General features: G+C 41.1%; 1 protein-coding gene across 4 annotated transcripts in view; it reads right to left on the bottom strand.

Annotated features, from left to right (window-relative positions):
- The window catches only part of FAM135B (family with sequence similarity 135 member B), a 348,640-nt gene that overhangs the window by 203,130 nt on the left and 129,028 nt on the right, over positions 1–16,482 (bottom strand). For all 4 annotated transcript variants that reach the window (XM_060201007.1, XM_060201008.1, XM_060201011.1 and 1 more), the window contains one exon: positions 13,791–13,886. In XM_060201007.1, coding sequence (XP_060056990.1) covers positions 13,791–13,867 — 77 coding nt within the window. In that variant the 5' untranslated portion in view covers positions 13,868–13,886. The remainder of the gene's footprint in view (positions 1–13,790; positions 13,887–16,482) is intronic.

The following is a 16,482-nucleotide window of genomic DNA, read 5'->3' as shown; positions in this document are numbered from 1 at the left end:
GGAACTCGAACTGGGATCCTTCCACTGGTCCTTGGGCTTTGCACTTAACCCTCTGCACTACCACCCGACTCCCAAAAGAGATAAAGACTGAGAGACATATGCAGCACTGCTTCACCACTTGTGAAGCTTTTCCCTGGCAGGTGGGGACCAGAGGCTTGAACCCGGGTCCTTACGCATTGTAACATGTGCGCTCAACCAGGTGCACCACCACCTGTCAGGGAACAACATTCTTTATGGGGTGCAGAAGGTTGTGGAGTCTTAGCTTCCATAATTGCTTCTCCACTGAACATGGCATTGGCAGATCGTTTTCAGGCCTGTGGTCTGTGTTTTCAGGCAAGTCCATACTATGTCTCTATGTGAACTGCTTCATTATTTGCAGGCGGGAAGGGTGGTAGACAGGCACTCCGTGTCAGAGCCTTTCAATTCTTTCTTGCAATTCTTTCTTTCTTTCTTTCTTTCTTTCTTTCTTTCTTTCTTTCTTTCTTTCTTTCTTTCTTTCTTTCTTTCTTTCTTGTCCATTTCCCAGGGTGTAGTGAGGTAGGTCTCTCTTATGGGATTAACTTGCTTTTCCAGGTGCCTAGGTGGGGTCTCCTCCATTTCTAATCCTCATGTCCTTTCAAAAGTGTGGACGTGAATTAAAAGAGTCCCTTTTAATGGCATTTTTAGGGTTGCCTAATTAGCTCCTGTGGATAGTATGCTGCTTTGTCATGCATGTGACTTGGTTTCAAGCCTAGCACCCACTATTGAAGAAAACCCTGGTGCTGTGGTCTCTTTCATGCTCTGTCTTTCTCGCTGCCCCTCTATCTCTTGTATGTCAAGAAGAAAGAAAAAAGAAAGGAAAAATGTCATCCCTGACAGAACCAGACAAATCAATTAATTGATCGGTGGCAAGAAAAGATAATTGTACTCTTGACTTTATTAAGGATCATTATAGCTGGTAAGCTTATTTCACAGGGGAGCTAGCTGTCTCTGGGCATTAGATTGTGGCAGGAAAGTCTGGGTGTAAATTCAAGCTGGCATTCCTTGAAGGAATCCTTGACTTGTAACATCTATTCTCACTCCAGTAGAGAAAAGGTAGGTGAGTTTCTTCAAAGGAGATTTTGACTACAACATATCTCTAGGCATTTGACCACTTTATATTGTATCTGATGATGTTGATCACAGTTATGTGTCTCTCTCTCTCTCTCTCTCTCTCTCTCTCACACACACACACACACACACACACACACACACAGCCCTCAGGGGAGTAGGAGAGATTCGACCCATAAAATAAAATAAAATAATCTCAAACCATTGACAGAAAAATCTTCTAAATGATATTCTAGAAGGAAATAAAGAAAAGGAAGTATATGAAGGAAAAAACAATGAAAAATATTTTTCACTCAGAAAATCAAATTTATTTATAGCTACTAATAAAGTCTATAAAAATTTGAATTTATTTTTAAGAATGTTTCATCTTAGTTAAAATGTTAAATTAACACTCTTTAATCAATATGAGAAGGGAAAATAGATTGAATGTCTCAAATGTTTTGATGCATAGACCCTGGTTCTAAGTATATATTCCTTGAATATTTTTTAATTTATTTATTTTATTTCCTTTTTGTTGCCCTTGTTTTTTTTTTATTGTTGCAGTAGTTGTTATTGTTGATGATGTCATCGATGTTGGATAGGACAGAGAGAAATGGAGAGAGGAGAGGAAGACAGAGGGGGGGAGAGAAAGATAGACACCTGCAGACCTGCTTCACCGCCTGTGAAGCGACTCCCCTGCAGGTGGGGAGCCTGGGTCTCGAACCGAGATTCTTACACCGGTCCTTGTTCTTTGCACCACATGCACTTAACCCGCTGCACTACTGCCAGACTCCCATATTCCTTAAATCTAAGCACTTAAGGTGCTGTCCATTATCACCATTATTCTTCAACTCTTCAATATAGTATTAGAAGTTCTTGACATAGCAATCAGGCAAGAGAATCAAAGGAATACAGATTGGAAAGGAAGAAATCAAGCTTTCACTATTTTCAGATGATATGATAGTATAAATAGAAAAACCTAAAAATTCCACCAGAAAGCTACTGGAAGTTATTAGGCAATATAGCAAGGTGTCAGGCTATAAAACCAATGTAAAAAAACAAGTGGCATTTCTTTATGCAAACACTAAATCTGAAGAGGATATCCAGAAATCACTCCCAGTCACTGTTGCAGCAAAATCAATAAAATCCCTAGGAATAAACCTGACCAAAGAAATGAAAGATTTATATACTGAAAACTATGAGTCACTAAGGAAATAGAAACTGATACCAAGAAATGTAAAGGCATTCCATGCTCATGAACTGGAAGATTTAATACCATCAAAATGAATATTCTCCCCTGAGCCATATAAAAATTTAATGTGATACCCATCAAAGTTCCACTAAGCTTCTTTAAGAGAATAGATAAAAAATTACAACCATTTATCTGGAACCAAGAAACACCTAGAATCACCAAAACCATCTTGAGGAAAAGAAACAGAAATGGGGCCATCACACTCCCAGACCTCAAACTATATTATAAGACCATCATCATCAAAACAGCATGGTACTGGAACAAAAATAGGCACACAGACCAATGGAATAAAATTGGAAGCCCAGAACTGTACCCCCACACCTTTGGACATTTAATCTTTGATAAGAGGGGTCCAATGTATTAAATGGTGCTGAGAAAATTGGGTTGAAACATGCAGAAGAATGACACTGAACCACTTATCTCACCAGAATCAAAAGTCAACTCCAAATGGATCAAGGGCCTTAATGTTGGACCAGAAACTATCAAATACTTAGAGTAAAACATTGGTGGAACACTTTCCCACCTGAACCTCAAAGACATATTTGATGATACAAACCCAATTGCAAGGAAGACTAAAACAAAAACAAATCAATGGGAGTACGTCATATTGAAAAGCTTCAGCACAGCCAAAGAAATCATCACACAAAGAGAAACCCCGCCCCCCGAATGGGAGAAGATCTTCATATGCCATACTTAAGATAAGAGACTAATAACCAAAATATACAAAGAGCTCAGCAAACTTAGCAACAAAATCAAATGACCCCATCCAAAAGTGGGCACAGAATACGAACAGAACGTTCACTACAGAAGAGATCCAAAAGGCTAACAAACATATGAAAAATTTCTCCAGGTCGCTGATTGTCAGAGAAATGCAAATAAAGACAACACTGATATACCACCTCACCCCTGTGAGAATGGAATACATCAAAAAGGACAGCAGCAACAAATGCTGGAGAGGTTGTGGGGACAAAGGAACCCTTCTGCACTGCTGGTGGGAATGTAACTTGGTCCAGTCTCTGTGGAGAGCAGTCTGGAGAACTCTCAAATGGCTAGATATGGACTGTCTATATGACCCAGTAATTCCTCTCCTGGGGATATACCCCCCAAAATCCATAACATCCAACCAAAAAGATATGTGTATACCTATGTCCATAGCAACACAATTCGTAATAGCTAAAACCTGGAAGCAACACAGGTGCTTATCAACAAATGAATGGCTGAAGAAGCTGTGGTATATACATGTAATGGAATACTAGGCAGCTTTGAAAAGCAATGAAACCACCTTCTCTGATCCTACTTGGATGGAGTTAGAAGGAATTATGTTAAGTGGTACTGGTCAGAGACACAAAGATGAATATGGGATGATCCCACTTACAAAGAGAAGTTGAGAAAGAAGAGCAGAAACAGAAACTTAAAGCAGGTTTTGACTGAGTGTGGAGTAGGGCACCAAAGTAAATATCTCTGGGTTGAGCATGAGGGCGGGGAGAGAGAGAGAGTGAGAGAGAAAGAGAGAGAAAGACAGAAAGAGAAACCTGAAGCCCTGCTTCATCACGCACAAAGCTTTCCTCCTGCAAGTGGGAACTGGATGCTTGAACCTCGATGCTTGTGTACTGTAACATGTGCTCAACCAGGTGCACCACCACTCAGCTCCTGCTGTGGTATCTCTACTTGTCTCCTTGTTTCTCCCTCTCTCTTCATCCTCATTCTCTTCCTGCCCTCACACCTCTCTTTGAAATAAAAATAACTTTTAAAAAGTCAATTTGGGTGCAATATAATCACACATATAGAAAGTTCTGTCATCACAGAGGAAAAAAAAAGAGGTCTCATTCCCAGAAAAAAATAAATTAGGGACTATTTTATTTCTAATAAAATTAGTAGTTAAAGGTTTGTGTGACATTCTGTTGGGCAGTATGCCAGCTTCCCCCTGCTTATCCCTATGGTCTATTTACATAACCAGTTACCTAGGAACCACCTTGCCTGCAGGGCATTGGTTTAATCCCCACTAGTTCATGATGTCTTTTTGCTCTGCCCCCTCTCATAGTCACCCTGATTTCCACCAGTCTCTTTTTCCTCCACCCTCTCTATGTCACATCCTGTTTCCACCCTACTTGGCCAGTATATATACAGCTGCTCTTCTGTTTTAACACACTTGGGATTGCCTTCCGGCTCCGAGAGTTCCAGAGTCTATCTCCTGCGACGCTAGCTTGGCACGAGTTCCTGATCCCTCTCCCACGCAGCAGCCTAGGTTGGCTCCAGTTGAGTTCTCTCCAACCCAGAGAGCACTAGCTATGGAAGAAGCACCCTCAGGCTCTCCTGGCATTTGGCACCTGAACAGGGACACATCAGCCACAGACTTATGAGAAGATGCCCCATATAAGTATACTCCATTTGAGTATCTGCAACCTCATGTTAAGGCACTGTGATTCTTTTTCTTCTTTTTCACTTTTTTATTATTTTCTTGAGACCTCTCTGCCATGGATGATCTTTTCCAAATCCTGTACTCCTTTTTCTATATACAGTTTTTATATCTCTGGGACAGTTTTCTCAGGGCCACACCTTATATCCTGTTGATCATTGTCACAGCTTTTAAGGGATATATAGGGCAACCTCCCAAAAGGATAAGGGACCTAGAGGCTGAGGTCCAAGAGATAAAGGAAGTGATCATAGAACTTAACCAGCACCTTAAAAACAAGAAGAAGCAAAGGCCTGTCCTGATCCTGACCTACCCTGAGCCCTCTGCATCTTGCCCTGAGGCCCCCATTTAGGCAGACGTGTGTCTGAATTCTCCTGTGGTCTCTACAGCCACTTCTTCGGCCACCCCTGTTTTGGCAGACACATGTCCAGATTCTCCTGTAGCCTCCAAAACCACTACTTCAGCCGCCGCTTATCCAGAAGCTTCCACTTCTGTGATTCCTCCCCCCACTGCTATACAGTTATCAGAGCAAGTCCACACATTCCCTGTCAATGTCACCCCCAATAGACAAAAATCTCAGGCCTGGTATCCGTATTCCGCCACTGACCTGAAAGCACTACACCAGGCTATTAAGGATGATGGAGTTCATGCTCCATGGACCAGGTCCATTTTACAAGGCCTGCTTCAGAACCTTAATAGCCCCCAGGACTGGAGGGACGTAACATGTGCTACGCTCCCAGGCCCCCTCTTCCTGCAATGGGAGGCATTTTTTCGTGACGAGTGTTTACAGCAATCGCGGAAAAATAGTCAAAATCAGCCAGAGGAGAATTTTGATGCATTGTTGGGAACGGGTCATTTGGAAACAGGAATTCAACAGGCAGAGGCCAAGTTTATGCCCGGATACTTTGATCAGGTATGCCTTTGTGCATTAAGAGCATGGGAGAGGCTAACACCACCCACAGAAGCAGCCTCAGGCGCCATTCTCTCCCTTCACCAAGAAGTGGATGAATCCCTGGCTAAATTCATTGCCAGGGTCCAATCAAGTTTGGAAAGAAAGATTTATAATCCGGATGCCCATTTTATCCTCCTGCAGACCATTGTCTGGGATGGCATGATTCCGGATTTCTGACAGGCATGTTTTAGTCTTAAAAACTAACACCCAGATACCTGGATTATAGCTACAGAGGATCTTAGATCAAGCTCTTTTCGGGCACCTATTATGCAGGCCTATGCAGCTACCTTACATAAGTGAAAAGGGGCTTGCTTTCATTGTGGTCGCCAAGGGCATTGGCGTAACCAATGTCCAGAAAATAAGCCACAACCCCACTTCCAGTCAGGGCAACCCCGCCTCCAGTCAGGGAGCCAGAGACCATGAATGCCTTGTCCTAGATGACAGAAGGGGTTTCATTGGAGGAGAGATTGTTAGTCAAGGTTCCATAGGAATGGCATGCCCCTGCCAAATGTAAACAGGAATTTAAACTAGGTGTGGGGCTTCCCTTAGCCCCGCCCCCAAGAGGGAATGAAGCAGGTTACCCGCCTGGTGCTGTGCCCTTCTTCCATAAACAAAAGCCCAGCCCAGGACCCAACCCATCACTCCACCCACCACGCCAATTAACAATAGCAGAGAGTGAGCAGAAGGAGGAACGCATGGCGTGTGGGAACGTCCAGCGTAGGAATAACCGGCTGGAGCAAGAGAACAGCTTGGATTCGGAGCCTGAGATTTTGTGGACCACCCCTGTTTTAGAAAGGGGTCACCCAACTATGACAGTAAAGATTGGTAATATTCCTTTTAAGTGCTTGATTGACACAGGGGCAGACAAAACAATTTTAAGACAAGCAGAGGTTCCCCAGAGTTGGGAACTCCTCCCTGGACCGTGCTTACACGGTGTTGGAGGGTTGACTCAAGCATTCCTCACACGTGATTCCCTTGTGTGGGAAGATCCAGAAGGATCTTTGGCCTTTAATAGCTGATACAAGGACCAACTTATTGGGGAGAGACTTGCTAAAATCTCTGGATATAGTTATATCCTCAGACAACTCTGCAGGGCACCACACTCACTCCTGTGAGACTACTAGAACTGACCAGCACCCCCAATGCTAACTGCCACTGTTCGTAACAGAACTCCCCGCTTAGACTGGCTTTCTAAAGCCTGTCTGGGTGGAACAGTGGCCTTTGCCTAGGGAGAAGCCAGAAATTTTAAAAGAGATCATCCAGGAGCAGTTGTCCTTGGGACACATTCGTCATTCCTGGAGCCCATGGACTATGCCTGTCTTTGTGATTAAAAAGCGCTCAGGAATATGGCGCCTCCTCCAAGATCTCTGTGTCGTTAATAAAACCATGCAGGTTTGGGGCTCCCCTAAAGGGGTTTGCCTCTTGCTTCTGCAATTCCCACGGGATTTCCAATCATAGCTATTGATATACAGGATTGTTTTTTCTCTATTCCCTTGCACCCACAAGATTGTAAATGTTTTGCCTTCTCTGTTCCTTCTATTAATAATGCCAGCCTGCCAACAATTATGAATGGGTGGTACTGCCCCAGGGTAAGGCCAATAGTCCTACTATTTGTCAAGAGGCTGTTAAATCTGCCCTTTTCCCATATATTCTCGTTTTGCCATAAGTTTAATGGGTTTTTCAGGACAATTAATAATCATTTTCCTTCTAATAATTTGATAGCTTCTTTACCTCTGTTGCCTCTACTAGTACCTAAACTTTTCTCTTGAGATCCCATCCCCTCTGCTCCTACAGGCTTCACTTATGGTGGGAAAAAAGGAAGCTGCTGCCCTTATATATTATCCAGATCAGCAATATCCCAAACCTCTCTTTACTGAGCTTCCTGATAATTCCCCTCAGTACAAAGAACTTTATGCTGTTTTCCTTGCATTAAAAGTTGTACCAGAAGCCTTCAACCTTTTTTCTGACAGTGTGTATACTCTTAACTTACTTCCATGGCTTGCTCGATCTTATGTGAGAATTGATGACAACCCACTTTCTCCTCTTTTAATTCAAATTGCCTCTATGCTCTGTTCTCAAACCCAACCAGTGTATGTTCAGCACCTACGTTTCCACAGCCCTCTTCCTGATCCGCTGTCCAAAAGGAATGCTGCAGCCAACCGCCTCACCTCCATGGGAATTCTCCTAGCCTCTGTCTCTAATCCTGCTTACTTTCATTCCCTAACCCATGTTAATCTTAAAGGACTTTGAGCTGGATTTCCTGATATTCGTCTGACACAGTTAAAATGTATTCTTGCTACATGTTCCTCCTGTGCAGGTCTAATCAAAACATCTGCTATTCAAACTCTTGGGGCTAACCCCCGAGGCTTAAAAGCCAACACTCTTTGGCAAATCGATGTCACCCACATACCCGACTTTTGCAAACAAAAATATGTGTTTGTCTCAATTGATACCTTTTCTAAATTTATGTGGGCGACAGCTCAGACAGGAGAAAGCTCGAAAAAGCTTATAAGCAATATGCTCTCCTGTTTTGTTGTAATGGGCTTTGTATGTTAACTCTCTTTTCAGCCACCAGATTCCAGATGATAGCTTAATGCCAACCAGACTGGTGCTCAGATTCCCCAGATCCCCGCCCCACTAGGGAAAGAAAGAGGGCAGGAGGCTGGGAATATGGATCTATCTGTCAACGCCCATGTTCACTGGGGAATCAATTACAAAAGCCAGACCTCCCACCTTCTGTATCTCACAATGACCCTGGGTCCATATTCCCAGAGGGTTAAAAAATATAAAAGCTATCAAGGGAGGGGATGGGATACAGAGTTCTGGTGATGAGAATTAAGTGGAATTGTACCCCTCTTACCCTATGGTCTTGTCAGTGTTTCTATTTTATAAATAAAAATTAGAAAATAAAATAATTAATTAAAAGCAAAAAGTAAAAAAAAAACAGTAGTCTGGGATAAATTTTATAAACCTTTCTTTACTACTGTTTCTCTTCACTGCAGCCCTTCAGGTGTGTTCTGCTTTCCAACGTCATGCAGTCATCCAATTCCTGCCATTCCTGACCCTCACAATGGCTGGCTGCCACTGGTCTTTTTTTTTGGGGGGGTGGGTGGGGAGTGGGACTCCTGGTTTATTGTTCAGGTTTGGTGCCTACACTACAACTCCACTGTTCCTGGAGGCCATTTCCCCCCATTTTATTGGATAAAACCAGAGAGAAATTGAGAGGAGAGGGGAGCAGAGGAGTGATATAGAGGAAAAGAGAGAGGACACCTCCAGTCTTATTCCACCACTTGGGAAGCATCCCCCCCTGCAGGTGGGGTGGGGCAGGGATCAAACCTGGCTACTTGCACAGGTCCTTTCTTTAGTGCTTAACTGGGCACACCACCTCAGCCACTGGTCTTTCAAATGACAGCTTGGTTGACTGGATCATTCCAGGTTACTCTCACACACTCTTTCTTCTCAGGTTGCATCTTCCTCTTATTTCACTTTGTAGTATTCCCAAACTGTCATTGTTACAGAAAATATCACACATCATGGGCATTTTCTGTTTGATTCCTTCATTAGTGGGGAAGATACCCTCAAAGCAGAGTTTCTATCTTAGATCTTGCAAGTTTCTAGAGTCTAATTCAATAACATATGCTTACCAGTATTCAAGGTAATGAGTGAGTGGATGGTAGTAAAACACATAAGGGACACATTGCTGGAATATGGAAAAGGGAAATTTATGAAGTTTACACAGACTGTCATAAGTCAATTTCAGTATAACAAAAGAGTTTGGGGAAAAGGTTATAGTTGAGCTGGGGCTTATATAGGATTGTTAAGGCTTGTTAATACTAGGGGTCTAGGAGTAGTTTGAGCACAGATAGAAGAAATTCAATATCAAATCAATTAAGCTATAGAGTGAGAAAAGAACACTGAGGAAAGGATTTTTAAATAGTGAAGTAAGGGAGTCTCATAAGCCCTGTAGGAAAAATGGTATTGTCACAAAGACAGAAGGCAGGACTTTACTAGCAGTGGCATAGTAGTGACAACTTTATTTTATGATTAAATATTTATTTATGATTTAAATTATGTAATATTTATTTATTCATCTAAATGGGAGGTGGGTGGGAGGTGGGGGGTGGGGGAGTGGGTGGGATGGGACATAGTCTTTTGGTGGTGGGAATGGTGTTTATGTACAGTCCTAGTAAAATGTAGTCATATAAATCACTAGTTAATTAATATGAGAGGGGGAAAATTAATTGTATGTCTCGAAGTTTTTAAAACACAGACTGAGTCTTTTTAATATATAGGCTGTGTATTTGATATGTGGACTCTCTCAAAAGCCTAGACCAAGTAGATCAGAAGCAACCAATAGCACAGCTACATACAAGATACTGGGTACTGTACAGCAAACCCTAACAAAAGGACTTTTCAAAGTTAACCCAATTACCAAATAATGTGATGATAACATTAACTATCGATTGTCTTTTGGAACCCTAAGACAGCAGGAACCTCACATCTCCACTATAAAGCCTCTACTTCCCCCAGTCCTGGAACCCTTGGATAGGGCCCACTTTCCCATATGCCTCTCCCAATCCATATCAAATAATATTGCATCTGCCGATCACAACCTAATCAACGCAATGATGGCCACCTCAACATGCTTCACTTCATTTCAGACTGTGTCCAGAGACTTCACGTGTGGAATGACAACCCTTCAGCTTCATTACTCGGGTGAGACCTTTCCCTTCATAGTATACTCTAATTCCATCCCAGGTGGTTCACTTTCTAACAAAGTCCCAAAACCTAGATATGCACCAGTTTCTGTGAGAGAGCATATGTTCACACGTATCCATAAACTACTGCAAAATATATACCTGAAAGCAGAAGTACACTAGAGTTTGCAGTGAGTACCCCCCTAACACTTCCTCTCTACTATTCCAAGCTTTGGGTCCATGATTGTTCAATTTGTTTGACTTTGTATGTTAACTCTCTTTTCAGCCACCAGGTTCCAGATGCCAACAGGATGCCGGCCAGGCTTCCCTGGACTAAAGACCCCACCAATGTGCCCTAGAGCTCAGCTTCCCCAGAGACCCACCCTACTAGGGAAAGAGAGAGGCAGACTGGGAGTATGGACCGACCAGTCAACGTCCATGTTCAGCGGGGAAGCAATTACAGAAGCCAGACCTTCTACCTTCTGCAACCCACAAGGACCCTGGATCCATGCTCCCAGAGGGATAGAGAATGGGAAAGCTATCAGGGGAGGGGGTGAAATATGGAGATTGGGTGGTGGGAATTGTGTGGAGTTGTACCCCTCCTACCCTATGGTTTTGTTAATTTATCCTTTTTTAAATAAAAAATAAATTTAAAAAATATATATTTATTTACGATTTAAATTATGTAATACTTATTTATTCATCTAAATTATTTATTTTATGAATAAATATTTACTTTTATAGATATTTGATGTTATACTGACTTCTTACCCTTTATTAATTCATTCAATTAATATCATAACCCTTCAAGATGAACACATGGGTTCAACCGCTTAGAAGTGATAAAGTGTTATGTTAAAAGGGACATTTTAATACTTTCTAGACTTATAAGTGACAAGGGCGGTCTTTAAACTTAAGTGAGAAACTCCAGCTAAGCTCCAAAATACCTCCTACACCCCTGAGTTTTGTCAAAGTAAGGTTTTTTTGGCTAAGCATGAGGTAACAATTTCTGTTTCATGTTGACCAGGTTAAGGAGATGCTTTTCCTTTGAGAATTTTCCTTTCTTTCTTTTCTTTCTTCTTTCTTTCTTTCTTTCTTTCTTTCTTTTCTTTCTTTCTTCCTTTTTCTTTCTTTCTTCCTTCCTTCCTTCCTTATTTTCTTTCTTTCTCTCTTTCTCTTTTTTTCCCTTTTTTGGGTGATTAGTGGTTTACATTCAACAGAGAATTTTTCTTAATCAATATAGACATTAGATGAATGCAGGCTGATGGTTCAAAGCAAACATCATCAAAAATAAGGACCTGCCAACTTATTTGAGATGTGTGATACCGTCTTTTATTTTTATGTCTGAGTTGAGCTGCTGGTTAGAACTCACAACTGTGCCACATGGACAGAACAGGAATATGAATTCTACTCATTAATCAAGTTTCATATCTTTTTTGCCAGTGTTAAAAGCAATGGTCAATAATAATGCCATTATTTTTTCTTATATTCTAATAGATAGTTTGCATGCTTCTAAGAAGCGTAAAACCAAGGTTGAAGAGCATTCTTACATAACAGAATACTAAAGTAAAACATAAATTTGGAGCCTCAGATCTTCATTTTGCTAAGTTAAAGTTATACCCTGTGGGGCCCAGTAGTCACACACCTGATTGAATGCACATATTGCTATGTGCAAGGACCCAAGTTCAAGCACCCAGTCCCCAACACAAGGGGAAATCTTCATGAGTGATGAAGCACTGCACAGGTGTTAGTCTTTCTTCCACTCTACCTCCCTTCCCCCTCTCCAATTTCTCTGTCCTATTAAATAAATAATTTTTAAAGTTGTATAGTGCTTTACCTAGCTGACTCCCAAACTAAGGTAATGCTCTGAACAGCTGTGAGAAGTGAGGAGTTTAAAAAAAAGAAAAAATAAAAAAGTCTATCACCATGACAGATATATAACATAATTTAAAAATGTGCTATTTTACTACAAATGTGAAATCTGAAGCTCAGTATTGAATAATAGTACAAGAAGCAATAGCAAAGTCAGGAAACTAGAATACTGGCCCCACGTCCAGTGTTCTCACTATAGCATAGAATGTCTGGTACAGTGAGCAGAGTGCACTCATGGTAAAGTGGCTTCTGAAGGAAGCACAGAGATTGGTTTCATCAAAATCCATCTCTAGAACCCTGACCTCCTCATGTACCTCACAGTTATTCTCAGAGTCATGGCTACCACTGCCTGATTCTGGCCATCTACCAAAATGATTTTACTCTACTCAATATAACTTTTGAAAGGTAAGAAATAGAGCCCATTGCATGAGTTATAAGTACAAGAGGCACTTGAGGTAGTACCGTAAAACTGGAGCCCAACCTTGAGTGACAAATTAGAAAAATAAGAAGAGTCTCTTCCATCAAGAGATGATACCTTGATGGAAGGTTATTACTGCCTTGTAGAAGGCAGTGCAAACAATTTCTAAATCTAGGCACTAAGAGGTTCTGTGTGTTTCCATTCTTCCCTTAGTATCAAGCTGCCTTGTAAACAAGTCCAGTGTAGTCAGCTAAAGATGTGAAGCATCTTATGCAGAGAAATGCAGCTCCCCAGACTAGCTCCCCAGACCTAGAGAGAGTTCTAGGTAAGTTTGCTTCAGTTTAGTAGAACTTCCCAGCTGAATCCAGTTCCAAATACCCACCCTCACAATCACCAGTAAGCTTGGGGGCAGTGTTATATGCAGCAAAAGCTAACAAAAATGAGTCCCTTGAGCTTTCTGTTAAGTCAGCATACTACAAATTCAGTTTCTATGAATGTGGGTTTTCCTCACTGGTAAGGTCTGAAAAGCAGTAACAATCATTGTGAGTACAGGTCGCATACTGTGTTTAGATGTTGTCCAGAAACATTTCATAAATTTAATTATTAATGGTGAACTTAAAAGATAAATCTTTCCTGAGTTTATGCATGTTGAAGGCCAAATTCAAAGTAAACCCTTAAAAAATGGAAGCAGGTATATTTTAATTACATTAAAAACATATTGTAAATTCTCAGTCTCTGAGAAAGCAAGGCCCAAGTCCTATGACCCATATATGTAATATATCAAAACCATTCATCAATGTCACACAGGAAAGCTTCATTCTCAAAATATTCCTTTTAAGTTACAAGATATATTTAAAGGAAATTGTAAATAAGAAGGTAAAAGAACAAGTAGAAGGATGTGGAGGGAAATCAGCATTTCCTAGTCTTTGTCTATAGGTGATTAATTTTCAAATAGACAAAAGGCTTGAATGTTCAACAGGACAAACAAAATAATGACAATTATTAATTTTCTTATTAATTCAAAATTTCCAGTATCTCTATAACACTTACAGATCATAATAGGAATAAAAGCATGTGCATACATACAGAAACACACACACTCCATAAAGCATACCTACCCTCTCTGAAAGAGATCCACATTGTAAAATCTATGTAGCTCTACAGAAAACTCAACTGTTCCTTGTACTTCAGACATGATCTTTTTGGTTCATTACCTGGAAAAGAAGAGAAAAAAAAACTTTTAGATAAAATCCACCAAGTAAATTCTTCTTTATGTGGAAAACTATATATATAAACTTAGAAAAACAAGGGTACCCATTCAGTGGGAATTTGTTTAATGGAATATACCTAAAATAGACATACTAGCTTTTTCTAAAATGGAGACCCAAAATATTCATCTGCAATATTCTTGGCTTTAGATTAGTCAACAATGATTAGTCAACAATTTGTTTGGCTTTATATGTAAACTCTCTTTTCAGCCACCAAGTTCCAGATGCTAACATGATGTGATGATAACCTGACTTCCTGGGAAGAGTACCCCATCAATTTGTCCTGAAGCCCTACTTCCCCAGAACCCTTCCCCACTGGGGAAAAAGAGAGACAGGCTGGGAGTATTGATGTACTTGCCAGTTCCCATGTCCAGTAGGGAAGCAATTACATAAGCCAGACCTTCTACCTTCTTCGCCCCATAATGATCCTGGGTCCATACTCCCAGAGGGAAAAAGAATAGAAAAGCTTTCAAGGGAAGGGATGGGATACAGAGTTCTGGTGGTGGGAACTGTGTGGAACTGTGCTTTTCTTATCCTATGGTCTTCTCAGTGTTTACACTTTAAAAATAAAATAAAATAAAAAGATAGAGAGATAGAAATGCTTCATTTAGTTCAAACCTGAAATAAATTGTCTAGAGAGAGGATGTTATGGCTGTAAAAAGGACCAGGCAGCTGGATCAGGGAAGAGAGTAGCTCCCAAATATGGGAAAGGAGTACCAATATTGTTGATTGTAAACCCCACTGATTTTAAAGCTCTTCTATCATAGCACCAGAATTATTGGTAAACTTCAGAAGAAACACTATACAACTGACCAAGAGTTATACTGGAAAAAATATATCAAGTAAAGGACAATTATTGTCCCTATGACAACCTTTCTTAGAATCATCAAACAAGTAAATGCAAAAAAACTTTAGGCTAACTGAGGCTACCCTAGAATCCAGGATCTATTTCCTCTTTTGTAGGGAAATTGTGAGGATGTGATTGACCTTGGCAGGGCTTGACCTGAGGGGCATGTACATCCTGTCAGTCTCTCTCTCTCTACTGAGATGTCGGCTGAGGAGGGACATGACACCACAAGATTTGCCTAGTCTTATCAGACTCCCTGCCTCACAAAGCACCCTACATTGCTGATACTATGGCCTGCTCCCTTATTATCTACATAATCATTGTTTTGCCTCAGAGATCCCCCCATTTCCCCACCCATTCCATTCCTTTGATTTATCTTCTTTCTACCCTCAAGACCCTCCCTGCCTGCAGGGTATTATTAATCCTACCAGTTAAAACTCTTGCAACAGTTTCTAAAGGAAGTTCCTACCTTTTCCAACCCTTTTTGCCTTTCTCCGCCCCTTTCCTAATCATGTATGGTATTGTCAAGCCATTTACATTTCTGACTTGCCACTTCCGTGTCCAACTTTTAAAAGGCTTGACTCTATGGTCAATAAAGAATTGAATTGTCTCACCACCACCAGCTCAGTTCCTGGGTCATCTCTCCTGCATCGCTGAGTGAGCTGCAGCCCTGGCTGGCTCTGTTTGTGTTCTCTCCAACCCAGAGAACATGCACCCGAGAAGAGGCACCCCCACACTAGCCCAACACTCCGTAACTTGAGGTCATATCCCATAAACGTAACTCTGGTTTGGATACAACAAAGGACAATGCTTTACTAACTGGAGAAAGCCTACGATTATCAGATAAAGAAGTGAGTACAAAAGCAAGAGACTAGCTCACTTAATAATGACCTCTATCAGACAATACTCTGACCCAGGTTCTTAGAGCATGAATCTTTGAATTCCCTCATAAGATATGAGCCTAGATTTCTCATACATCACTCTTTCTACTACTACTGGTCATACCCACCAGGAACATCATTATAGCCCCTTTGTAGGCTCAATATGAAATATCAATGTTAAGGGATGCTCCACTCTCTGAAGGGAGGCTGTTTCATCCCATTCTGCCACTCAAGGAAGGCTAGCCCTGAAATGAGCACAGCGTCTATTATGGACTGTAAGCTGCCTGACAGGGACTCAGAGTTCACACAGATTTCTGTGCTACATATGAATTGATATGAGCCCCGAGTTAGATTATTGTAGAAAACAGTTAATTACATTTATATATCTTCTTCAAATTTGCGAGCAACTATGCCCCAATACTGCTTCCTAGTTCTACTCTCAACTGTGACATCATCTTCCCAGAAAGTATTTCTGGACCACCCTAATGATAGCTATCAAGTTTAAGCAGATTATTAAGACCTAGGCTCCTATCAACATCCCTAAGAGAGATTTCTTAGCTTCCTTCTACCTTGAGATCCCTACTTTCAACTGCTCTATTATTACTTTATGGCTCCTATTTGCTAAACATTTTTTTGTCCTGTCTTCCATCTTACTGCATTTCAAAAACAAAATTCCAGGTGCTACTATGATTCTATCCTTATTTCTCTGGAGCAGATGACCTCAACAGTGTTTCCTAGAACTTCACCTCTCCAGAGCTCTACCCCACCAGGGAAAAATAGAAACAGGCTGGAGGTATGGATCAACCTTCCAATG

Source organism: Erinaceus europaeus, chromosome 1 (genome assembly GCF_950295315.1).
Source record: "Erinaceus europaeus chromosome 1, mEriEur2.1, whole genome shotgun sequence".
In the NCBI taxonomy this organism is placed as follows: domain Eukaryota; kingdom Metazoa; phylum Chordata; class Mammalia; order Eulipotyphla; family Erinaceidae; genus Erinaceus; species Erinaceus europaeus.
Note: the sequence above shows the minus strand (reverse complement) of the source record. Positions and strands in the feature narration are given on the sequence as shown.